Here is a 26,691-nt window from a genome sequence, read left to right on the forward strand (position 1 = left end):
TTAGTCATGATGGTAAGGCAGAGAACGTGATTCAACCGAACATGCCTCCGAGCAAAAATACTTCAGCCCCGTTTTCGCTTTCCAAGGCATGAAGATTTTTCGAAACTTTGGTAGTTTACCAGAATTATGTGTATGACATATGTAATATGATACATGTAAAATCCGCCATATGTACGTAAAGATATATACCTTTCGAACATGTAGATGTACGTGATGTTTCGATCAATTGCACCTGATAAAGAAGTCAAAGTTTAGCATCAAACTGACTTGCTAATTGTAAGATTCATTTTCCACTCCAAGGTATATTATACAGACTGCGATACTAGCAACAGGTCGAGTTCGGATCAAGCATAATTAATCGAAACTTCCTGTACACAATATATTTGGATTATTTCTGTAGCCATGGATAATAGCATAAATACTTCACTACCCCGATAATGTAAAGTCACCCTGGCCATCTTTACCATAAATTATATATTAAGTTGTTTCGTTTGAATGCAACATTTTGTTTCGCTTCTGCCAGAAAAACTTTTACACAGCAAAAAAGAAATCCACGCTCGAGGATATTTCTTAAATCCACTCTTCAAAAATTTCTTTCGGAATTTGAAGTTTACCCATTTGAATAACATGGAGAAGTAGTAATTTTATATTCTTCTAATTTTCACCACCCAGCCCCACTTAATAATATAGACTTGATGCTGAAAGTATTTTTTAGAGAATTATATTCTCTTTAAAGGTGTGGATTCTGCGAAATTCTTCGTCCGAATGGGTCAAATTTTATAAGCCTTGGCTCGAAAGTCAATTTTACGTGTAAATTTATTCGTAAATGTTTACAGTGGCTAGCTATCAAATTTAATACAGAAATTCAAAAGACACTTCTGTGAAGAATTTAATTCTTCAAAAATTGCTTCCAGGATCAAGTCCATATCATTAAATGCTGCTGAGTGGTAACCATTGTAAAGAAAAATGTACACCTTCTCCATGTTATTTGAATGAGAAAACTGAGGATTCAGAGAGTATCTTTCAAAACTGGAATTAAAATATATACTAGGTGAGGATTTTTTTACAAATTTTTCAGGTCAGAGCAAGAAGAAGTGTTGCTTCCAAACAAAACATCCGTGTACATATACATATAATATTTATAGCTTATATACATACATATCTGCATACCGTGAATATTTTTTGAAGCGGATCCCTGCAAGCTACTCAAGGTGATTTTTTCCCTTGAGCTAGTCTCTATAGATGGCCCGCACCATGCGGACTTCGGATCTGCTTCATTGGATATTCACGGCATATACCACGCTGCATTACGTACATTTAAATAAAATTAGGTATGAAATCTGGACGTTAAAATTTTATGTCATTGGGGCAGAAGCGGCTCACTACCTGCTCTCACAACGCTCTTACCCGATGAAACGGCTGCAGCGAGACTCTGCTCAGAAATTTCTGACTTTGTACACTTCTCTGACTTCAAAAGGGCCTCATTCAAACACACATTATTCAGGCTTACTGCGCTATTAGAAAAAATAGCCATTGCCGAAGTCGGCTTGGTCGTATCAACGTTATTAAAATCTGCTTCCCGAGAGGCAGGCGTTGGACTTGATTCGGTGGCATTTGAATGAGCGTGCGACGCGATGAGGTCACATGCTTTCCCTAGTATTACCAAACTATTCAGAACCCGAAACGATATGAGAACAAGGTACGCCATAATAAAAAGAATCAAATTCGCTGGTCTGGCAGTAGGAGTTAAAGTCGTGCACAGTACACGTGCCATTGCAACGCCAAGAGGAAGGGGTATAAAACCCATTCGACGTGCGACCAGGTCGGATTGGTCTGAAAATGCCGTCTCCTGCCGTGTCTGCGCCATATCATAAGCCAGGCTAACCGTGTAGTCCCTATATACGGTCGATCGAAGCTCGTTGAAACGGGTGATGAATGCGTGTTTTACCTTGGACAGCAAGGGGAATTTTCATTTACTCGTCAGATGCTTGTTCGTTTTTGTGTCTTACATTAGTACACGAGACACAGTTACCCTTCCCCTTGTAAAATAGGTAAATACCTACCCAATCAACAAGAACTTCTGCCACAAGTACGAGTATGCAATCAGGAAGAAGAATGACAAGACGATCGGCTTTCCAAGAATATTCCTTCATGGTTTGCAAGCATACGGCAAGAAGGAGAACAGCTAGGTGAAATCGCTCCCTGACATCGCTACAAGATACTTGAAATAAGTTGTTCTTATCAAACTTTTTGAAGACTGATCCCTTTAGTTCAACGAACTATAAAGAAATACAAAATCCAATATTAATTTCACATGTTACAATGGATTCATTATTTATTCACTTTGTTATCAGGTGAAGCAATCGAATTTTGATAACATATACCACGCATGGGTGATACTTTGCAGATAGTGTACATTTTCAAAATGTAATAGCAACTTACATTGTTGGACATCATGATGGTTAGCAAACCTTTATTGTTGCTATTTATTGCCACGTTAAGAGTGGTTGCCTGAAAAAGCACCAAAATGCTATGCAGCACTGGCATAATGTTTTAAGGAATAAACAATCCAATGCAGAAGAAGGAAACATATCGAATAGCATCAAATAGTGCATGTCCATCTTTGTTTGAAAAGGATACAGACATAAGCAAAGGCAAAAAGAAGGTGAGGCAGTGTTCCAAGATGGCGGGTGTGGTTTGAATGAGAACGAGTGCGTGGTTCCGTGGCTGTCCATAACAAGGCGTCAATTGTATCTTGTCCAAAGGCGCTAAAAAGCCGATCGCCAACTTCTAGCATGTTGTAAAAAATATAAAGCTTGATAACGGACTGGCTTTTTACAAGATGATACATCATTGAAGTGTCTACTCGCCAGGTTGCAGCCCAGCATGCAACAACAACGACTCCTTTCAGAAGATCACAAACCTCTGCCGGCCTTAATAACCTCTCTCCTTTCTTGTCGTTCAATTTTTTACCTCTAGAACAAAAACAAAAGGAATAATATCGACAAACTTTATTGACTCATTAACACCGAAGGCTTAATTTTCTATTTGCAGCAACTACACAACTCACCTTAAACAGCGCATCAACGGCCGTGTTACTACCGCCCAAAGAGCCATGACGAATCTCAGGGGCAGGAAAGTGTAAACAAACAGGAATGAATCTGCACACTGATAGTAAGACATGCATTTATATTGAACTTCTGATTTCCTCCTTCGGACGCAAAGTCTTTGTTCGTTGTGATTAGTAACAAATATGAGAATTCACAGTAACCACTCACCTGGAAAAACCCATAAGCCATGAACTTCTCCAGCTCCCTGGGTATCTTCATAAACGAATATATTTTTTCTCGTCTGGCGGAGTATCGTTCTTCATCATGTTCCAATTGATAACCGCGTGTCAATTCTGTTTTCAAAAATTGACCCAGCGATATCCCTGTTAAGATGGGACAATTTATTTGATAATTGTCAAATAGTCGGATCATTGAAATCAAACTAAAACAGTTGCTATGTAACCTCGAAAACCATTTGCGTTCGTTAAGAGAACCGATGTAATAAAAGATGATGAGTGAGGATAACGATTCTTATTGGAAGAATTCGGAGAGTAGTGCACGGTGTAGTTGGATAAACATCTCTTGGGAAATATATGTACCGTGTTTTTTTGCATTGTCCTGTTTAACTGACAGCTTCGGAGTTGCAGGACGACTCGGTTGAAAATTGACAGTTTCTATACGACTTCCCTGCGATCCTGACGCCTTGCTAGGACCTCGAAATTTGATGTGTGTTTTCTCTGCAAACATCGCTTCGCTTTGAACGGGCTTGTCATCTTCCGTGTTCATTCTGTTCGATGCGAATATGCACGTTGAAAAGTTCTTCCTCTTGACTCACGGACATAGTCTTGCACGGAACAGCTGTTCAGTTCTACAGCACTGTAGCAAAAATCCCTCCTCCTAGCGGCCCTGCCGTATGTATTGCATGCATGCTGTACCTATGGACGTGCAGTTGCATCTGGTTGGATCGACAGGCATTTAAAAATGGCGGAATCATCGACGAGAGATTCGGATGATGATCAAATTTATTCGAAAATAATCATTATTGGGGCTGGAATGGCCGGTTTGGCAGCGGCCAACCATTTTTTAAAAAACGGAGAAACCGATTTTGTTTTGCTTGAAGCAAGAGGACGTATAGGAGGACGTATTGTCGCTATAGAGATGGGTAACATTTATCATAACCTCAAAAATACTTTGCGTTATCGGCTTCTATTATTTTTGAAGACATGCCTTACGATCGGTACACAGTTAATTGTGTCGTGACACGTTCCGTTGCGTGAGAAATTATCGAACTTGTAATTTGAACAAAATCGGTGAACCAATTGTTACGGGAGGATTCGGTAACATTTTCTTCAAAATTTCAAATAATCACGATCAACATCCTAGGTTCAAACTATTCTAAAGTCTTTCATGTTCCACTTGGAGTGGGATTATTTTTCTCCACTGTAATTTCGCCTCAACATTTATCCCGATGTAAAACTTGAACTACCATTGCGGATCACTTGTAAATATTGATCTTTCCAGGGAATGAAAAGATCGAGTTAGGTGCTAATTGGATCCATGGGGTATTGGGCAACCCGATATTCGAACTAGCAATGGCAAACGGATTGATAGACATAATAAGCGTGCCAAAACCACATAAGGTAGTAGCAGCAATGGAGGATGGAAAACAAGTGCCATTCCAAGTGCTTCAAGAAATTTACGAAGCCTATGTGTGTTTCCTAAGGCGCTGTGAGGAATATTTTTTAAGTGCCTACAGCCCCCCTGAGGGAGTAGACAGTGTAGGTGCTCACATTGCACTTGAAGCTCATCTTTATCTCTCTTCACTGCCCCCCGAAGAAAGGAGACGAAGAGAATTACTTTTTGACTGTTTGCTCAAAAGAGAAACGTGCATAACTGGCTGTGATACAATGGACGAAGTAGATCTCTTGGAGATGGGATCTTATGCAGAACTTCAGGGTGGAAATATAAGCTTGCCGCAAGGGTACAGCGCGATTCTGGAACCAGTTGCCAGACACATTCCTAAAAATTGTATTCGCACTAGGCATATCGTCTCATGTATAAGGTAAGTGGATTGAATTCAAAAAATTCTTCAATACTGAATTAGATCTTCGATCCGTAATGGATATTCTTGACGGTTGAATGCAAAGATTTTCACAGAGGTTCAATCAACATTTCACACAATCTAGGTATTGTTAATGCACTCTTCTTAGGTGGGATAATGCAGATGCAACAGATGGTACTGATTCTGATGATTCTGATAGAACAGTAATACGAAGTACCGCAAAAGATTGGCCTGTAGAGGTGTGTTGTGAAAATGGCAAGAAATTTTTTGCAGAAAAAATTGTTTGCACCTTACCGTTGGGTGTACTAAAAGAAAAAGCCCGTGAGCTGTTCAAGCCGCCATTACCCGCTTCTAAATTAGATGCTATAGATCGGCTCTTATTTGGAACTGTCGATAAAATATTCCTAGAGTACGAAAGACCATTCCTGAATCCAGGAATATCTGAAATCATGCTTCTCTGGGATGACAGGAGTTTGCCAGAGGCCGAGAAAGAGGATCTAAGTAAAACTTGGTTCCGGAAAATTTACTCGTTCAGTAAAGTTTCAGATACGTTATTACTTGGTTGGATATCTGGTGAGCAAAAAATAATCTGCTCCTCTGTTGAAACTTGGGCAACAGCAAGCAACATCTTTTTATACATGTTAAACGATTTTCACACCAGGAAACGCTGCTGAATACATGGAAAGGCTAAGTACAAAAGAGGTAGCTGAAGCGTGTACGTCTATACTGAGAAGATTCCTCAACGATCCGTTTGTCCCTGTACCAAAATCCTGCGTAACAACTTCGTGGCACTCACAGCCATTTAGTCGAGGTTCTTATACAGCAATAGCAGTTGGCGCAGGGCAGATGGATATCGAAACCATTGTTGAACCTTTGCACAGTGGCGACGATGCAACAAATTTAAGAGTGACATTTGCCGGGGAACATACTCACTCGTCGTTTTACAGTACTGTTCATGGAGCTTATTTAACAGGCAGACGGGCCGCGCAAACTATTCTAGACTCGAGAAAAAAGAAAAAGCAACCACTAAGTCTCAGTTGCGAAGAGACAAGTGATCTCAGTTCATGGATCCAAGGCATTTCTCTAGATTAGTTTCGATTATTCTTTCAGCCCATTCCATCTCAGAGCAAAAGAAAATGACTTAAGAATTTAATTGACCATTTGGCCTAAGCAAACACCATGCGTATAGATTTCCAGAATGGGAAAAAAATGTTCCTGCACATCTCACATTTTAAAATTAATTAAATGAATATCGAGAGTCTTTTGAGTTTTATCATTACGCGCATTATAGAGAATAATTTAGAGCAATTTCAGTATTTTATTTTTGATCTTCGCCTTACATACGCGCTATGTACATACTCCGAGGAAACGTATGTATTTTTAAATTCCAGCAAGTGATACAAAACGTACGTGAAAAAATTTTTATTGCACTTAACTTTTAAACTCATTGATACTCTCAGAAAATGCAGTTGTTATACAAAACACAGCTGTGTGACGTGATTTGATCGTGCAAACAATATTGCTTGTATTAGAAAATTTAGGGCAAAATAATTCATTTTTAAGCTAGTTTTTTTGCTTCCCTGTAATAAGAGGAACTGTAAGTAGATGATATATAGTAACGTAGCTCAATGTCTTCTAATTCGTTTGATTATACAGCTATATTGAAATGAAACAATAGTTTGTTTCAAATACTTTTAAGCCTATGAGGTTGTGCTGAAATAATTTTTTTATCCACTTCTTAATTTTACTAATGCTTTGTATATGATTCCGATTTATACGCACGTAGATCGCAACGTTGTAAATATAATATAATTCATGATTGCCTACGTTATGTACATAAAATATCTGTCTAGTATTAGATTTCGATGAGAATAGCGGTACGCATAATTCAGGCAGCAAAGCTTATTCACAACAATTTTTCATGTATCACATTGTCTGTGACATAAATCTAGTCAAATAATATCCGTCATTTATGGCAAATAATTGGAACCTTCTTTGAAATTGATTTAATTTAATAAGTCATGGTTTACCGCGCCTTAAAAATTATACCAAAAAGTGGTGATTGAATACATATATATTTCTTTAAAATGACAGGTGGATGTTGCACGTTTCGTGAATTTCTCCCCTTACTTGTATGTAATAAGTGCAAGTAGACCTAGCTGTATCGATTGCCAACACGAAGGTTTACATTTTTTTCCTGTCGATGACATCGAACCTTGTATAAATCAGACGAAAGCGTTTGTTCTCTGATGACTTTATTCATCAAGCTTAATCGATTCGCAGTACATGGTAATGTTCTAAAATAACATCAGTGAGCAGATTTATATAGATATATTAGCATAATCTCTGCTGTTATCGATGACAGAGCTGGGATCTTGCGATCATCTATACCAAAGTACCTTACTACTGAATAACATGCATTTTCAAAGTGAAACTCGTATAAGTTTGTTAGCATGGGGGCTCATGCAATATTCTATATAAGTATCGGTTAGCGATCGTGTACACACTAGATGCCGTGGCGAGGATGAGATTAGTCTAGTCGTAATTTTACGTCATTTTCAGTAAAATTAATAGGCCTTTCGATACTGGTAGCAATCGATGTACATTTTGTTTATAATGTGTGTAAAGATATAGACTTATCATTTAGAAGCCATGTCTTTTACCCAATTGTCCTAAAGTACTTTGTATACCGAACTAACAGTCACTGGATTTCGTATGGTATCTCGCTATACCAGCAGTATTATAACAATCAAAATGTTTGATGTATAAAAAGCTATTTCAGATCAGTACAAGAATGCACAAAGCCAAAGCTCGTTTGCGTGAAATGACCAGTAACTACTTTAGGTACTTGTTATGTTACTACTTTTTTTCACTTGCTGAATGCAGTAAAATGTGTCGACTCAATTTTCAGTTGATCATAATTTTATTCTATTATATATACTGTAACCTTTTACAGATGATGCGATGTTTATTTATATACGTGTACGTTGTCGTTAATCATACATATTTATTATGGATATTTATAATGTGAATAAAATAACCTTTATCATGATTGAAAGTTTTACAGTTCTTATTCAGTCGCAATTATCAAAAGGACTCGCAGGTCAAGTAGCAGCATTCTGTAATCTCTTATTTCACTTCGTAAGTTACTTGTTACATTTCACTTGGTACAATAATACGAGTTGCGATATCAATAAATTCGAACTTAATAAAACAATAAATTTTTTCATTGAGGATAAAAAGCTTCTTTGCTCGTCGGGTGCGTCATTGTGTTCAAAATTTGCTAGAGATATAATTTGCACGTCAATTATTGCTCCACTTTTATTAACTTTCAATAGAAGCCAATCGCCAATAATGAAATTTGTTGCAATGTTCTTTTTATAAAAGTTTGACTGTTGGACGACAAGTTCTCGTGTGTAAAATCGTTATTCACTTATCACAAAATCAACTGTTGATTCTTTACAACTGATTTCTAAAATTCCTAACTGTAAAATATCAAATTAATGTGTATTTTTTAAAGTTCATGAAGATATCCAGTCCTTCCCGGTCAAAAGCTATCGTTCTAATCGCCGGTAAAAATGTTTAATGTACACACAATAGTTATACCCACGTTCCATAAGGCATAGAATAATTTTACACAATTGTAACACGCCAATCACGTTTTTGGCATAATATATTCAATTCATCGAATAGCTCACTGTTACGGCCAAATTTCACTCCTAAATTTAATTTTAAATATCATCAAAAAAGCGCTTACAAAAATACGGATGATCCTTTATCCCAATTTGATTTTACTGTGCATTAAGACTTGTTTATATTTTTCTAAAAATAATTATAACACAAGACTGTATATCTTCAAATTTATCTTTAATTCTTAAAATGAGTTATACAGGCTACACACAACAATGGATCGTTCACTGAATGTCTAATGGTACACATTTCTTTGTAAAAGTTGTGGTTATGCTTAAAAAAAAGTTTAAAAAAATATACATACTTTTTTAGTGCGTTCGGTTTTTACATCTGATTCCTTGATTACTTCGAAACGCAAAGCTTCTTGCCTCTTCTCACGACACATTTCAAAGTGTTCTTCTCTGTTCTCGCAACGCGTTTCAAGGTAATCGAGGAATCAGATCTAATACCGAACGCAGCTTTATTTATCGGAAATGCCTAAAAACTTGGCGAATTCCTTGATTAGTTTTGTTTAATTCCAAAAAGTTTTATAACGACAAACAACTGATAATGGTAGTAAAATTTTTGGTACAGCTGCAATGTCGCGTTATTTAGTAGCCTGCCTACATTATTCACCCCTTGCGCGATTTTTTTTTTTGAAAATGATAAAAATATTAAACCCCAGATTTTTCAAACATCATATAGCTCTTTCTTTTTTTTCAAACTTCAATTTCTAATTTATTATTTCATTCTGCTCGACGTAAAGTCTTTCGCTTGAAATTAAACATTCTCAAACAACGTGACAGTCTCAATTTCTTCTATCGAGGCCATTATAAGTAATGTAAAAAAAATATATATATGTAGGTGTGTATCAAAGATTTTCAAATATATGTATAAATATATTTGAGTACCTAAAGTCAAAATGACACAGCTCCCATGTATTCCAAAAATGTTATCAAGTAAATGTGATCAAGTTTCAAATTTGGAGCGCTGTAGTTACAATCAGTTCTGATCGATTTTCAGTTAAGTGTCAGTTTGGCTATAGGTTGACATATATTTCAGATTGTATATCATTATATAATAAGATATATTTAATAAAATATTTAAAAACCAAAAGTCACATATATATATATATATATATATATATATATGCTACCAGGGATCGCTGCCAGAGCAATTTCCCAATCTATTAACTAAAAACTACTGTTCTGTTTGCGACGCGTATAATAATAGTATACATATATACTTATGTATATCGCCGTATAAATCGATTTTTTTTTCAGCCATTTAAATATTGTAGCAGGTATAGAGTTACTTTTTGAGGTAGACCAAGTCAACTACATTTCTGTATCCGAGGATCGTGTTGGCTGGTTTTATTATTCAGTATTACATTTTACACAAAATTCGCTCTCTCAAGATATTGTTTCCCATAAATTACTTCTCGAATAGAAAATCAACAATGCTGTATTACCTACATCTGATGTAGACCCTCGAAAATAAATAAAAGCTAGTTAAACATTTTATTGTCAGTTTCCGAAAATACATAGAATATAAACTGAACTATCTTCCATTGCGTGGGAAAACAGTAATTTAATGTTTCAATTTACCAAAAAAACGCGGAGACGGAATAATTACGAACGTTGAAGCGAGAGTTGAAGGTATTCATAGTGAGATACCGCAAAGGAATTAAACGTGGTTCTCTCTAAATTTTACGGTCCTCGGATACACATACGTTTATAGGTAACGTAATATACATTACTACACTAATGATAAGTAATAAATTAATAGTTATTTATCGTGTCATTTTATAATAACAAAAAATGTAGCCTTGCTTTCGCATGTATTCCATAAAATCTTTCGTGCTCTGTACATAGTTGAACGAAACACATAACGATGAAAACAACTGTATACTAAAAATCATCAATTCCTCCATCGGGCACCCCAGCTCTGACCTTGTCCAACACTTTATTGACGAATTCGGTGGTTTGGCCGGCGATTCGCACCTCTTCATTTGGAATACATATAAAGATATCATTAATATAACGTCATGCCTCTCGTGATCAAAACATGTTGAATATGTTACGCGCTGTTACATTTGAACTATAGCAGTGCACTTTATGGTTGCAAGGCATTGCCATAATTCAAGTTACAGTGAGACTGAAATAGTTGCATACTCACTAGTTGCTGCTTTGCAGATTTTTTCCATTTGTCGAGTCAGTTCTTCCTGTTTCTCTGGATTAGCCTCAATCAATTTTGCAGCTAAAGTTTGCTTTATCTGAGCGATGCCATGAATCAGTCGTCCTACGGACAATTAATAATCTCTATGTTAGTAATCAGCCGAATTGTAAAAATGACTGTCGTCAATTCAATAATAAACTCACTGTGCTCCTGCTCCAAACCATGCAACTTAATCTTGTTGGCTTCGTGTTGAGCCTTTTTTTTCAGACGACAGGCACGTGATGCGAGTTTGTTCTTTTCTTTGCGCGTTTTGGGCCGAACATTAAAGGGTAATTCCGAGACTGGCGTCATATCGTTTATAACGCTTGAAAGTTTATCCAACTCCCGTCCAATGCTGCAGAGCTTCCTGGGATTCGGTGTCAGGTCGTTTCCATCACCTTTACGAGCTTTACCACTGTGCTTTATGCCTCTCAGAGCGCAATGCGGACTAAATACCGGGTCTGTGGCCTCGTTCAACACATGCGGATCCTCTAGTCGGGCCCGAGCTACCAGCCTCTGGCCCTTTGGGCCTTTTGCCTGCACGTTGTACTGCCAAAAATAGCGCTCCTTCTTACTGTGCCTACTTTCTCTGTTTCCGTCACCAGTACCAGCTACTTTGACGCCCCTTTGTTCCTCGACATCGCTACCGCCGGAGTCTGAAAGCCATGATTGAGGTTGATAGAATTTGGACACTTAAAATAGAATCAAAATCAAAGGAATTCGGGTGTCAAAAGAACTACCATTGTCGGAACTGTAGTCATCATAGTGGTCGCTATCGTCGTCGCTGTCTTCATATTCCTCATCATGACTCAAAGGATCAAGGTGACTGAGGGGATCTGGGCTGAGTGCCCCACCGGTACTAAGACTGCTGGTAGAGCCAGCTTCTGCCAGTCCCAAGCTGCCTGTGCTTAGTAGGTGCTGTCGGGGCTCCCTCCGAGCCCAGATTTGTTCCAATCCTATAGTTTGGGAAGGTGCAGACATTGATAATCGGGAAGATTTTGGTTTTCCCCCCATTACCAATACTGGATCTATCTGTCCTCGCATTGGGCTAGTTGTTGGGTTATCAACCTTTCGCATCAACAATTCATGAAGCGTAGACTGAGCTGGATTCCGAGGTACTAAGTGGGGTGACGTTGACGAACTTGCCGTTGAACTGCCTGTAAAATGAGAAAATCTTTGAAGGTACCTGTCAACTGAAATATGGTTTTGAATAAATATAATAAAGGTGAATTAAATCTGCTGTTGAAGTTGCGGAATTTCAAGCTGACTTTGTTAAATGTGACAGCTTCAACCGGGACTTATCGCCTGTCCATGTAACTTTATGAAATATTTCAAATATAATTGAATTACAATAGTACCTGCTACATTACTTGTTCCTGGACTAGGATATGCTGGGGGACTGGTTGTCTCGGCTGTTTCCATAAGACTGATACCACCATTCGTGTGAAAGCCAGAGCAAGAGTTCTGCGAGTTATGAATATTGCGATACAAAGGGCCAGATTGTGGAAAACTACTAGGAGCAAAATTGGATCCACTCCCAAAGAGGGAGGTGGAGGATTGCGTCAAATCATTACACATCTTGAGTGGCTGATTCTGTTCTTCGGGCAGTAGTAAATCGTCAAAGTTTAAATCGCCAAGTAAAGTATCATCGTTAGCATTTAATTCAGCGAGTGTGGGACCTTGGAATAAGTCAGCCTTGTCAACTTGAAATATATCGTCATCATCCATCTTGAATGACGTATCCAGCTGATCAGGGTCTATCTTAAAGGGTGAAATCACGTGGTCCGGTCTGGACCCCCAAGCTGACGGGGCGGTCAACGGAGAAGGTGAGAATTGGTCATAGACACCTCTAGTACCTCTGTGCCCACAAGGTATCGGGACAGAAGCGGATGACGGCACCATTTCCTGCGCTGGTTCCTGTTTTATAAGTCCGTCAATGGTGCTGCCCCCGAAGCCGAGAAGGAAATCCGAATAGGTTGAGTCGCCCATTTGTATTTAGATGTCGAGAGAGTATTATCGAATAAAAAAATAAGCGAAGTAAAGGAATATGAATAATGATTGGGTGTCTGGTTTTATTTAGTCGGTTGAGATATCGACCTGCACATCTTGGTGATTCATTACATTTCACTCAGTGGCCAAATTTATTATTATTTTTCTACCGTAGGGAATCTGGAATAGTTTCGAGAGTGAATGACCTGTCAGTGAATTTAGCAACAACAGCAACTGTAATCAATCGTGATACAGTAGACAACACGTTATTTGGGCTAATTTTGTGTCCCGATCTCTTATTGGCTGATAGATAAGAGCAAGTCTCTATGAGAGTTGTAACAATAAGAACAGGATGTTCCGCACAAGTTCGCGTGACAATGGTAACGAAAACGCCAAGACTGGCAAAGACCAAGTTGAGTGGCTGGTTAACGATTGAAGAAGACAATGGAACGTCTTATATGCCGTAGATTAGAAAATGAATGTCGTCAAATAAAATTGTTTCTGTTCTCTTCTCTGAATTCTGTCTCGATGTTGATGGCAGAACTATAAGCACCAGGATCACATAGTGGTTCCGTGTTCACCTCCCTTACGCATGACCGTGACTTTCAATCAGCAAATATTCGCCGTGACAACATCGCGAAATCAAGGAAAATCTTTTTATTTTGCAAAATTATATTCAGCAGCGGTGATTCATTTGTTTTGTAGCTTCCGACACACACAGCACATACGTAGAACACTTGTCCACGGAGTTTTGTACAACTATTGGACGCGCTAAGCAACGTCGTTGTTAAACTTTCAAGAGTAGAATTCGCCTGTTGTTGTTTTGCCACGAGATCATGAGAAAAATATCCCAAAGTTTTGCATAAACGGAAAAAGGTCACATGAACGCGATCAATCGGAGGAGAGATTCGACCAATCAGCGATTCGCGTGCCACCTCACTTAGGAGAATCTAGAAACTGACCGCACGGAAATCGTTTATTTTTTTACCGTAGATAATCGCGATCCAGTACTGAACCCGGATCACATACATCTTCATCGACATCCTGAACAAAACCCAACCGGGCGTGTTCTTTGCTTTCAATAATTTACACCGATGCGCGACGTCGATATGAAAATAAACATTGTAACACGAAGCTCGTTTTTACTTGGCACTAAACGTAATGGCGGCTTACATTGGACATCAGCGCGCTTTCAAAAAAAATCGTTATATTTCATCATCCGATATGTTCCATCCTATTCAAATGGTACGTCACGATTCAACTAACGTCCGTCAATAACAGCATTAATAAGTCTAAACGCGATTGAAGGAAGGGTGCGACAATGGATAAATAAAATGTGAAATATTCTGTTCTAGTAGTCCGAAAAATACAGATTCACGGTGAGCAACGTTGCGCGAACAAAATTCCAGACAGAGGTGGAGAAGAAACGCGTCAGAACTGCGAGGTCTCAGCTGATTTGACTAGTAGAAAACTTCATGCTGGTCCGAAGATTTGTGATGGCTGTGTCTTATCGTGTTTTCATGAGGAACACGGTCACAAAAAAGTTAGAAAAAATACATAGTTCGTAATGTATCCATTATTTTATACCCGTACAACGATGGCTGTACGATCCAGCGTATTCAATCGTACGTATAAAATACTCTGTTCATCATTAATACTGTATTCATTTTACCGTACATGTGCCGTCAACTTGATCGCTTACAGGGACACGATACGTGCCATCTCATGTTTATGTAACATGGAAACGCGTGTATTTCACGACTATTTATACCACTGACGGGCATCATATTTTCGTTGGTTTTCTTTTAGTGTATCCGCGTCAAGTTTTTCCCAGATTCACTCTATCGATTGTGTGCATTAGCTATGCGAATTGTTGACCTAGGTTAGGTTTCAATACATCTAACAGGTGATCGGAATCGAATCGGCCCTGTCATTATATTTCATTGCCGGTTTCGAAAATCCATAGGATTCGTATGTTACAACAAGAAGTCAGATGTTATATACATATGTAAAGCAATTAGCCAAGTTTGGCACATACTTATACATAAAATTCGAAAGCAAGTCGAATTTCAACAGCTGTACGAGACTCTTCAATACGATTTATTTCCCATCTATTACTTTTGTTGAATGTCACTCGATTTTCATCTCATCTTCTTATCTAGTGAAATATTCGCAAACATGTTTGTACTTTGATCCATTAAATCTAAAAACAGTAAGAGTGGACTGTTTTTAATGAAATCATTATTTCATTTACATGATAAACGTGATTTTTTTTATTGCGACATCTTTTACTTTGATCCATCCGTAACACACTAGTGTCATAAGATACCATTATAGATCCCGAGTTGTTTATTTCACTTTGTTTCTTGCTTCTTCCCAGATGGATGCTACTGTAAAACATGGTGTGGGCACTATCGTAGTCTTAACTATGTCACACCAGTTTGTTCGAGTACGAGAAGTTTCCAAACATTTTCTAAACCTGTAGAACCGCTGCTAACAAGTTATCATCCTATAAACCATTTATACATGCAAAATCGAAATTTTTACGTGTCTCTGACATGGAACGGGCATCAGGAGCACTCTTCTAAAGTTGAAGAAACAGTAAAAAACATCAAGGAGCAAAAGGAGCAATCGGAAAAAGATAAGCTCACTACTGGTGCAACAAATACAGTAGCCGAATCCCCAACAAAAGCTATCGCTGTAAAACGAACGATCTGGCAAAAAGTGAAAGCAGAAATACAACATTACTATCATGGGTTTCGATTGTTGGGATTAGATATGAAGATTTCAGCAAAATTGATATGGCGCATTCTACGTGGAAAAGACTTGAGCAGAAGAGAGCATAGGCTGGTAGGTTCGGACTCTGTCTTAGGATGAGAATAAAACCTCATTTGATTTTATTATGCATGGATTGAATACCACAATAATGTTTGCTTTCAGCTCATTAAAACGACGGGTGATGTCTTTAGACTCATACCATTTTCTGTGTTCATAATTGTGCCCTTTATGGAATTGTTGCTGCCAGTAGCGATTAAATTATTTCCAGGATTATTACCATCTACTTTTCAAACTGCAACTGAGAAAGAAGATAAATTGAAACAGGCACTGAAGGTAATGCTATTTTCCTTTGTAATCATTGAATGCAGAGTTTTCTATCAAATATTCTGATTTTGTCCACCTTAGAAGAAGAAATGTTGTCCAACTATTAGATTATTTTCCAGATATACGAGCTAGAATAAGTACAAATTATACCGGAGATCTATCTGTTTCAATTAGATAAAATTTCACTAGTTTAAATAGTTTTTATTATCGGAATTCAAAGGTCTGATTGTTAATTAACAGAAGCAGCCATGATTGAGTATGGCAATATATAGTCTATTGTCATTAGTGGATACTGACTTATAATTTATGTTACGTATTGACTATCCTATTTGGTAAAATTTAAGCTATCCTTCAACTAATCATATTATTCTTAGGTCAAACTAGAGGTAGCCAAGTTTCTACAAAAAACACTGGATGATATGGCCGTGCAGTCGTCAGATCGAAACTCAGAAAAAGCTAAGGAATTCAGTGACTTTTTCTATAAAATTAGATTGGGTGCCGTCGTTTCCAATGAAGAAATAATGAAATTTAGTAAACAGTTTGAGGATGAAATAACACTTGATTCTTTGTCCCGACCACAGCTGATAGCGCTATGTAGGGTAGTGGATGTACAAACTCTTGGTACCACCAACTTTTTACGCTTTCAGTTGAGAATGAAGTTGAGAAGTCTTGCTGCTGACGACAGGGTATGTTCAATTCTACAAGTATCACCCACTGATACTTAATTTCCACAATTCCTCCTGTGATTGTATCATAGTGCATTCTGTCACTTGACTAAAAAAGTTTTTTGACAGATGATTGACAAAGAAGGAGTCGAATCCCTGACGAGAGCAGAATTGCAGCAAGCGTGTCGAGCTCGAGGAATGAGAGCATATGGAATGCCGGACTCAAGGTTGAGAGAACAGTTAGCGCAATGGTTGGATCTGAGTCTTGGTGAAAAGGTACCTCCAACGCTATTACTTTTGTCACGCGCACTCATGGTTTCTGACACTATTCCTACTTCCGACAAACTGAAAGCTACTATATCGGCACTACCTGATACTGTGGTGACCCGTACAAAGGGTGCTATCAGTGAGAAGGAGGGTAAGGTCGATCACCGAACGAATATCGAAATTATCAAAGAAGAAGAGCGTAAGATCGAAGAAGAAAGGCAAGAGAAAAGAGAGGAGCGGATTCCTAAACCATCTATGATTGATCTTACTCTTCAAAACCAAGATGAAATCACTACTAAAGATGTCAAAGTCTTGGAGCAGGCTTTAGACACTCTTGGCAAGGTATGTAGAGGCCACTTAATTACAAATTTTTTCACCAACTCGCTGGGAAACCAACTTAGATGAACCACAATGAATAAAATCCTTTCTCACAACCCGTTTACCAAGAGTTCATAAGATTGCTCTTATTTAACTAAGGCAAAAATAATAAATTTAGGAAATATGTCATAATTATTTCCCTGGGTTTTTACTAGGAAAAACAAATGGCCGTGGAAAAGGAAGAAATAAAGGAGCTTAAAGAAGAAATGGCCGAATATCAAGAAGATATTCAGGAACTGTACAAAATGAAAGCTCAAGCAAAGGGAGAGGCTGATATAGAAGGGTTGAAGGTGTCAAAGGGAGCGAAACGCCTGTTTACTAAGGTGAACAAGATGATTGGCAAAATGGACGCAGTTTTGGCAGAGCTTGAGCAATCTGAAAAGAAAATTAAAGAGAAGATAGAGGGACTTAGTTCAGAGGAGAAAAAAGATTCGCATGTGACTGCAGAGCTCGTTAAGATAGACGAACTAATCGCAGCTATAAAACGAATACAAAGTGTTCCCGATGATTCTCGGTTAACCAGAATTGCAGAAATTCTTGGAAAGATTGACGATGATCGTGATGGTGCCATAAAAATTGAAGATGTACTCCGGGTAAACATCATCGTTTCATAAGACAATCTATTTTTTGATTCATTTTCCTAGTGTGCTTGGTTGGTTGTTAATTTTCATTCCCATGGCAGGTGGTGGAACTGATCGGGCAAGAAGACGTGAAACTCAGCAAAAAGCAGATGGATGAGCTCATCGAACTAATGGACAAAGAAGAGGTCCTCGAAATAGAGGAGCAAATCCAAAAAGCACTGAAGAAAGTAGGAACAGAAACGAAAGAAGCAACAGAGCCGATACATGAAGATGTACCAAAAATCGTACCGCCATCTTCGCAAGCAGAATCAGTTGAAGGCAATGCAACTGTTCAAGCAACAGGGACAAAAATTACAAATGCGGAAACCAAGACAGACAATAAAAGCACATCTTCAAATGAGAGAAGTGAGCTGTCGCAACAAACGTCGGTTATGAAACCAGAAAGTAGAGACGTGAGGGATCCGACCGTAACAACAGTTACATCGAGCGTTCCGCCTCCTCCAAAAAAAGCAGAAGGTTCTAAACAACTGTGATTTCATTTAAATGAACCCAATATATTATAAAGTCATTTAAATTCGGGGCCCAGACAGTTGAACTGAAACGGAAAATAATGCCAGTGTTTCTAAAAACGCGTTTTGGTGTCCGTGAGTCTGGCGCTTCTTCGAGCCAGTGATATTCACTATATGATAATCAACGAAAAATGATGAAATGCAAGGTAGAAGTTGCCGCCGACCTTTAAACACGTGGTATTACAGAACAATAGTAGATTTCCATGAACATAAGATCGTGTATATTCCCTCTTCTGTCCTGTTATTTGTATGGAATGGTGACAGTCATTTTGTAATTTGTATAGATTGTAAAGCAGGAGTCATCCACGTGTAACTTATTCGTAATCCATAATTTAAACGAGTAGAGCATGAGGTAAATGCAGGCAGGAATGGCAGGGCGGCAGTGCGGGTGAGGGGAATAGTATTACGGTATTTACTACTCATTCTCTGAGTGACAATATGCATGCGCTGGCCACAAACATGTGTCGCTTATTAAAATCGTATGATTTTTTTATTACGAAAATTACGAAAAAAGTTTTGTTATCTCGTAACGGAGGTATCATTCCATGTTTCCGAAATTTAGTCATCACCACTGGATACCAAGCAATTGCTTTGTTTATAAACCAGCTTCAGCGGTTGAGTGAAGGATTATAGTTTCATGTTACATACGCAAATTTGCCTGGGGTACATATCGCACACATTAAACGAACGTGCAAGTGCATAGTGCAAGATGTACACATTGTAACCATATAATCCATGAAGTAAAATTGTTATAACTCATTTCATAAATGTACTACCTGCTATATTAAAACGAGAGTAAGTCAACATATATATTTTCGATATTTTCATTCGTACTATTTGGTCGCAATTTTAGTGTAAAACAAAGAATCTTGTACAGCATCACAGATATCTATGCTGTTTTATTGAGTGCTTATTGTCACCAATGTATATTACACACAGGGCATATTTCTTGAAGCGAACACTTCAAGAAGTATTCCCTGTGCATATTCAAATATATGGTGAAGACTAATTGTAATATGAAATTAACATTTTATGCTATGAGCCAATAATAATAATCTTACTCTCAAGCTTAAGAAACTAGGTATGTGTATTAACACAAGCACAAAACCTCAGGTTTGTCTGTGGTACCACAGGTCTGAATTGCTAGACATATTTACTACTTAAGAGATTGTATAGGTAAATAAATCATGTCGCTGTACCCGCGTCATCTGTTCATAAATGTAGAAAATTCCGAGTGGTTCAAGGTGTATCTAATTTAAAAAAAAAAACCACCATTTTAATAATTGTATTTTCAGCATATGACAATGAGGGGCAAAAAAATATTGCAACAGTGTCGGGAAATAAGAGCTCGAAGTTAATAACTAAACATTGGAATCCTAGGCTTCTGTCAAACTGAGTTAATACAAGTTGTCAAGTGAAACGTGCCCTGTGTAAAGATCGCGCGAGCGTATCGAAGCTACTGAAACCATCGGTACACCCATGTATACCTATAATCAACCGGAATACCCGTCACACCGTAAAATCCTCTGTCTCCGTACTCCGCGCTCTCTCATTCGCTGATGAAAATGTTGCAATCTGTTCCGTAAATCCAGGTTTAACTTTGCAATGGAAGAGTTTCTGTTTATCTTTCAATTGCTGCTCAGGCAACGCTTACCTACCATGATAAACGCACGTATTGGCACAAGTGTTTGACCGGATCTTCAGTCACGCACAAGCGTTTAGCCCGGTCGTACATGATTATCGCACTCCTCTACATACGTATGCATACATATCTATGCGGATCAAAGTAAAACAAATTGGCAATGTGAGGCGAGGCGAGGCGATACGATCATCGCCTATCATCGCATTGTATTCGACCAAATAGCGATCTACGGATCCACGGGCCGGCGAATCGGGGGGGGGGGGGGGGGGGGGGCATCGTCGGCTGCGATCGGACCGCGTCAGCACGAGAGAAGGGGGGGAGGGGAGAAACCGACGAGGCAGCGAGAAGCGTGAAGAAGGGAGCCAGTTGGGAGAACACGGGAGAAATAGCTAGAGCCTAGTGGCCGCCATGTTTTTTACCAACTGGGGTGTGTGAGAGACACGGCCGGGGTGAAAATCATCTCTCAGGACATGCAGGTAATACTTTTTTTACGTTATATCACAACCCGGAGTACCTGTTTTCTCTAATCAAGCTCTGCGTCGTATATACCGACCGTTTCGAACGCATTACGTCTTGTTTCGCATCTCATTTCTCAAGTTTGTTCGAGCCTGTATGACTCAGGGGAAATGCGTAGCGCAACAAACAAGGTTATTTCTACAAGCTGACTTTTGAAAATACAATCAAACCAGCCTGAGCCCTTAGTAGGCATTGTGTTCCTCGAATTTCTTCTATTTTTTTAAATTATATGTCATTCGTGCAGTTCCCTTGGCGTTCCACTTTCTCCACACAAAAAATATCGCTTTGTTGTGAAATGAGTTTGAGTCATTGCGTGTATTGCTCTTAAACGAATGAGATTTGGGTCGATGTACTAGTTGAGTCATAAATTGTTCCTGCAAAATAATTTTCTAGTAGGTATTACCATGATCGATGTACCATGCGACACGTGCATATACTCGAGTATTACTTCTCTAGCAATAATGTATAACCTATGCAGTTAGAATTGATCGGTTGTTTTTGCAGTCAGCAGCCAATGTCTGCATGTCTATCTTAGGCAATGCCACTAAGAGTCAAGGTCATTCTAGCACACTTGCTAAAGAAAAATAGCATGCCTTGAAGATCTGGGCTGTGAAAATTGGTTCGATATGAAATTAGGAGCGGCTAAGCCATAGTAAATCAAAATTTAAAAAATTCAACGTAGGTAAATATTTATTCTACAAAATTCAGAAGTTGAGGTATATGGTACGGGTTGTACTTTATGCTAGGAATGTATGCGTTGAAACACAAGGGAGAACTTTTATATGTATAATTAGTCTTGGTTTGCACAATTTTTGTAAAAGGTCTCGAGTTCTTCGGAAAAAATGATCGAATTTGTCGTACTGCGACTCTGACAGTAGCAAGTAATAATAATAATATACTTATTTATTAACTATCTAATTTATTTTCCAGTGTCAACATGGGAAGGAATCAATACTTATCCTTCACTGAGACCTGCCATCCTTGCAGCAACAGGACGCCCACCACCCACCTATTTAAAGAAAATAATCACCAATACTAATAAGCCACAAATCAAACTCAAAGCAATATTGCAACTAACATAACTAAAAGAAATAGCCGAACTGACATAACTTAAGCAAAATAATTCATCGGACACATGAAAACTTAACACTGAAACGACGGGGTGGTGGTTTTGACAAAGTCAATATCCAAAATCTAAAGGAAAGCAATCAGAAATAGAGAAAAGAACAGGTAAGACTTTTAAATCCCAGGCTTTCAGATTTTCAGATTTTTCAAGTCAGCATAAAATTGTCATGTTTCACTTTCCTTATGGGAAAACTATATATCACTTACATTTAGAAGTAATCAATTTTCAAATGAAAATTAATTTGATTATTGCAAGAAACGATTATTCGTTTTCAAAATTTGACGATAAAAGCACCGCCCATGGCATCAAAAATAACTATAAAGGGTGTTTGCATAAGATTGACAACAAGCAACATTCGTTGTACTCATGTGAATACTCATTGAATATGCTAGTTCTTGATTTGCTACATGTGATTTGTCTCGGTCACAGAAAATGATAATATTTACCTAGATATTGATGAAATTTTGATAACAGCACGGTATAGACTTTCATGAATATTTATACAATCAGCCATGTATTTGGCACTTATTGTTAGATCAGTAAGACCTCGCCTCTAAAGTGACAATGTCTATGAAATGAGCTGAAATGATGACTGGTAAATGGATGGTAATTAGGAGAGAGGATGATCACCCCGGAAGCAGCAGGGTTTGCTGGAGCTCGGGTTGGAGAGGGATCTATCACGAAGGAATGAGGCACCCTGCACTGCACCTGGCTGGGATCGTGGCATCCCCCAGCGGAGGTGGGGGTGGGATATTTGGCACAGGGGCTGAAGAGGAATTGAGAAAGTGGCTGGAGGTGCGACTAGATGCTCTGGGGATTGACCCTGTAGCCTATTCGCGTTTCGTTCTCAGCCTACTACGACGTCCCGACTCTGTCTTCAGTCCTTGTGACAAGCCAGGAGCTTTTGCAAAAAGTGGCTGCCGTCAATACAGAGCTCCCACTAGACCTCCACCAACCACTGACAGAGAACAGAAACGCGCCGTCATTCAGTGCCTTGTCAGTGCTGCAGATCAGGTGTGCAAATTTTATAGTTCTGAACTTTGATATTTAAGGATCAATCGACTTCTTCATTGAAAGCTAATAGTAGAAGCTTTCCTCTTAGAAAACGGTTACTTTGAAAATCGTGTAGGCAGCTCGGTAAATTATTTCATTTTTGAAATGCAGGCAGTAAGAAATTCTTTGAAACTGCAAATTGCGATGTCTGAGATACAATTTGATTAACACCTTCTTGGGATATTGTGGATAAATTATAAGCTGACCTGCTTGATTATTTATAAATCTTTACGAATTGCAGAAGTGTGGAGTTGAGTCACTGGTGGATGAGCTCTGTCTAAGGCTGAGGGAACTGGAGGGAGGAGATTCAGATGATAAAAAAGATGATCGCGAAACGTTAGATGGAGAACCAAAGATGGCGTTAGAGTCACTAACCCCTCGAGATAGAGCCCTCAGATATTACGCAGCATTCCCAGCTCTACAACCTGCCACCCCCAAAAAATTTATTCATAAGAAGGACCGGATTTCCATAAACAATAACAACGCCAACAACTGTAGCAACATCAATAACAAGGCACGCAGTAACAAGAAGACCAAAATGTCCATAGTAAGACTGTCTGGTACATTTTTCATCGTTTCAAGAGCGTGAACATTCACACGTTTGCTGTAGTATGTATAGACTGTGCATTACTTATCCAGAATAAGTATCATAAGTTATAAGTGCTACGGCAAAGGTGTTCAATGTGTTTGAAGATTCGTACATATGTTTATATGCATAATTGCAATTTCCGTAAATTTTAAGGCTATGGAATCGGGGAAATCAGAAGAAAAAGATACAAGTTACGGGTTTGCAAAGTCAATGGAAAAAGAAAGGGACAGCGAAAGAGAACTGGAATTGGATCAATTGCGTCTGGCACAACTTCAGGCAAAGTTTGATCAAAGCCTTGAAGCGCTTTGGGATTCAGGTCCAGGAAATGCTCAGGATACAGCCTCAATTTGGGCAGCTCCCTCTCTTTCCATTCCTTCAGGACCTCTCTGGCCTAGCGATCCAAACGAAGCACCATTTCTTCTGCCATTAGGAAACAATGGTGGCAGCGTTATGGATACACCTTATCAGGAATCCATTATTGACGACTCTCCGCTTATTCCATGGGACATTGACTTGATTGATGTTGGAGACTATGAAGACGAACCTAGCAATAAAGATAAGACAGGTATATATTTTTTCTTTACGGAACAATCATTTTCACGTAAACATGATTAATGTATGCTTCCAACGCATATCACCACTCTAAAACTGTTCAATTCTATTTGCAGGCTTTGCTTTGTAATGTTGATAAAGGTTATAGAATCTGTAGGTCATCAAAAAATATCCTACAACGTGTTTAGATTTTTTCCCTGATGTATTCCTTTCGATTCCAGAGTACAACGTAAACTGGTCAAATTCTATTGCGGAAGGACCTTGGGCCTGGCGTGAACTAGGTGGAAGTCTTGCCACTTTGGGCCACAGCTCAGACGCAGGTAGCTGTTTCATGCCGGTCAGACCATGCAAGACACCCGTAAAAACTGGGGAGGAAATACGTCCGAGCCATGAAGTCGTCAGTCTTCAAGAACCGGACGAGGATTTGCTGACTTCGGCTCGAACTCATTTTCGACCGATTAAAGAAGATGGGCACTGGGCTGATGGGACTACTTTCCCCGTTAATAACAGTATTGAGAGGGTCGCTTACCGTCGCTCAGATTCGGGACACATACTCTACCTTCCAGGTAGTGAAACCCCATACATGGAATATCGCGAAAGGACCTCCTCATCCTCGGCTACTAGACCAGCCACGTTGACGTTGAAGTTTCGTGTACGACAATGTGATAAATGTGTACAAACCGAACCAGTACGCTCACCGGCGAAGCGGAGGATTATCTCGAACACGGATCACTTTTGTTATCCCGCTAATAGGGATGAAGAGAGCGATATCGTTAAGGTACCGGAAACGACACAAATAGAAAAGCATTGTTTCACATTTGATCAGTTGGGATGGATTCAACAGCGATTACCTTTACATAACGACAGAAAAAGGTAAGAAGAGGTGAATGGAATAAGAGATTTTTTCAAGGTTTATATCTACGTTGCATCCTCGGCGAAAAAAAACTTTTTAGTGTGAAACTTTGTTCATATGAGTATTTATCCCATGATTCGTAGGAATATGAAAGAGGATATCTTTTCTTTTCCCTTCTTTTTCCAGAAGGCACAGCAGCAGCTTGAGATGTCGACCATTAGCGACACTGCGACCTCTCACGCTTTAAGGACGATGTCGTCAATGATGATGATAAAGATCAAGATAAAAATAAAGATAAATAATTGTGAAATCTTGTTAGGGATTATGGTGATTTAGCGAAGTATTTGAAGTAATCGTAAAATTTCGAGGGGGTGCCCTTGGCATGTGGAATTTGTTATGCATGAACGCAAGGTGACACGTCTCGCCCCCTCCTAAAAGACCACAATCGACTACAGATGATTCCAACTACACGAGTAAGAGTAATTATTCAAACAGTTCGTTATTATTACCCCTTTGATGAGAATACGGGAGGTGGTGAAGTAATTCAAAAATCAGAGGTAGAAGAGGAAAATTAAAACTAAAAAAAAAATCAATAAAAAAAAGAGCAAAAAAATGTATACCCACCTTTGTTAAGGCGAGAGGATTGAAATTAGTAGAGGTAATTTCGGTTTATTTAACTCGTTGACTTTGGTAGTAATTGCGGAAAGATTTTTCCAATATTATTCTACAGTATCTTATCGACTTTTATCATTCGTTAGTAAAAACGAATCAAGATTATTTTCATTTGGCGAATAGAGCGCTGAGCATAAGAAGCGCTTAGATTCAATTATATATTATACGCATATAAAGTTTGTAAAACCAAGAGAAGTGAAAAAAATTATTAAAAAAAAAAAACTAAAAAAATTAAAATAAACAACAAAAATAATAAATCAAAAACAAATAACATTAAAGTTGAAGAATTGAATAACGCCGTGCACGACGACTTCTGTAAACGTCGTTTTCTGAAAATGCTGTTCTATTATCTTGTTGTTTTCCCTTTATTATTAATTATTATGTTAATCATTATTTTTAATTATAATTTAACTCTGTAGAAGATTAACCACTTGTAATCCACACTCCTGATCCCCCTCCACATCTTCCATTTCCTGAGATCTAAGAGAAAGAACGAAAAAAGCAGCGACTATGTTGAAATGATATGAGAAAACGGAGACGAAAAATGAACGAATGGTTCAACGCAATTAGCACTAACCATACCTCAGTTGAAGAGAATCTGAAAAAGAAGAATGTATAAAAATTTGCACAAATCGGATAAGTATCCGAAACAATATGCAGAATGGTAATACATAAAAATACCTACTAACGTAATTCATAAACGACGGAGATGTGCATGCGACTGAAGTCTATCGAATGTAGGATCAAACAATGATAGACGCGTTCTCTTCCCAAGAAAAATTAATTATAAAAATCGTACGAGAATTAAAGAAGAAAATCCATTTACACAAATGTATTGAATGAGGATCGATGTAACTAGCTGGGAGTAACCAATTAAAAGCATTGCAGACATACGGTGTGTATTGTGTGTTCATTAAGCCTCACCAGAGAGCAATGACAAGATACATCATTGCTGCCCGCGGCTGTCCACTTCCTCTTGTCAACCGCAGCCCTTAAATTATTCCTTTCGGCATATGTGGTAATATTGTTATACCCATTCGATTTTCACTCCCAACTATACGGAACGACATTAGGAGCTTCGAGAGCAGCGGGAGCTCATTTAGCATGTTGTCACAACAGAGTTATATGCTTGGATGTCG

At 38.5% G+C, this 26,691-nt stretch overlaps 4 protein-coding genes across 6 annotated transcripts; 2 read left to right on the plus strand and 2 right to left on the minus strand.

Moving 5' to 3' along the window:
- Nucleotides 1–798: 798 nt before the first annotated feature.
- Nucleotides 799–19,689, minus strand: LOC124306648 (protein TAPT1 homolog). Its single transcript, XM_046767489.1, has 8 exons — nucleotides 19,678–19,689; nucleotides 3,650–3,908; nucleotides 3,279–3,433; nucleotides 3,071–3,168; nucleotides 2,641–2,975; nucleotides 2,443–2,540; nucleotides 2,064–2,279; nucleotides 799–1,948 (listed from the first exon to the last, which is right to left on the minus strand). The coding sequence occupies exons 2-8, from the start codon at nucleotides 3,834–3,836 to the stop codon at nucleotides 1,361–1,363; spliced, it is 1,677 nt and encodes a 558-aa protein (XP_046623445.1). The 5' UTR covers nucleotides 3,837–3,908; nucleotides 19,678–19,689; the 3' UTR covers nucleotides 799–1,360.
- Nucleotides 4,017–9,276, plus strand: LOC124306649 (spermine oxidase). The gene is made up of 4 exons (XM_046767490.1): nucleotides 4,017–4,212; nucleotides 4,572–5,112; nucleotides 5,261–5,685; nucleotides 5,774–9,276. Exons 1-4 carry the CDS (start codon nucleotides 4,032–4,034, stop codon nucleotides 6,202–6,204), a joined length of 1,578 nt encoding a protein of 525 aa, XP_046623446.1. The 5' UTR covers nucleotides 4,017–4,031; the 3' UTR covers nucleotides 6,205–9,276.
- LOC124306647 (protein CREBRF homolog) lies at nucleotides 10,028–13,990 on the minus strand. Its single transcript, XM_046767487.1, has 5 exons — nucleotides 12,357–13,990; nucleotides 11,739–12,155; nucleotides 11,163–11,654; nucleotides 10,960–11,082; nucleotides 10,028–10,786 (listed from the first exon to the last, which is right to left on the minus strand). The coding sequence occupies exons 1-5, from the start codon at nucleotides 12,985–12,987 to the stop codon at nucleotides 10,692–10,694; spliced, it is 1,758 nt and encodes a 585-aa protein (XP_046623443.1). The 5' UTR covers nucleotides 12,988–13,990; the 3' UTR covers nucleotides 10,028–10,691.
- Nucleotides 14,116–26,443, plus strand: LOC124306644 (mitochondrial proton/calcium exchanger protein). 3 transcript variants are annotated; one of them, XM_046767476.1, is made up of 9 exons: nucleotides 14,116–14,232; nucleotides 14,343–14,612; nucleotides 15,368–15,837; nucleotides 15,928–16,098; nucleotides 16,464–16,775; nucleotides 16,884–17,363; nucleotides 17,555–17,992; nucleotides 18,082–20,667; nucleotides 21,638–21,926. In XM_046767476.1, exons 2-8 carry the CDS (start codon nucleotides 14,555–14,557, stop codon nucleotides 18,511–18,513), a joined length of 2,361 nt encoding a protein of 786 aa, XP_046623432.1. In that variant the 5' UTR covers nucleotides 14,116–14,232; nucleotides 14,343–14,554; the 3' UTR covers nucleotides 18,514–20,667; nucleotides 21,638–21,926. The 3 variants fall into 3 exon arrangements, with proteins under 3 accessions (XP_046623432.1, XP_046623431.1, XP_046623433.1); XM_046767475.1 differs by lacking the exon at nucleotides 14,116–14,232 and having other exon boundaries at nucleotides 14,284–14,612; XM_046767477.1 differs by lacking the exons at nucleotides 14,116–14,232; nucleotides 14,343–14,612; nucleotides 15,368–15,837; ... (2 more) ...; nucleotides 16,884–17,363; nucleotides 17,555–17,992 and adding exons at nucleotides 22,369–22,847; nucleotides 23,128–23,433; nucleotides 23,629–24,040; nucleotides 24,249–24,900; nucleotides 25,067–26,443 and having other exon boundaries at nucleotides 20,507–20,667; nucleotides 21,638–21,937.
- The last annotated feature ends 248 nt before the right edge of the window (nucleotides 26,444–26,691 follow it).

Source organism: Neodiprion virginianus, chromosome 6, assembly GCF_021901495.1.
Source record: "Neodiprion virginianus isolate iyNeoVirg1 chromosome 6, iyNeoVirg1.1, whole genome shotgun sequence".
Classification (NCBI taxonomy): domain Eukaryota; kingdom Metazoa; phylum Arthropoda; class Insecta; order Hymenoptera; family Diprionidae; genus Neodiprion; species Neodiprion virginianus.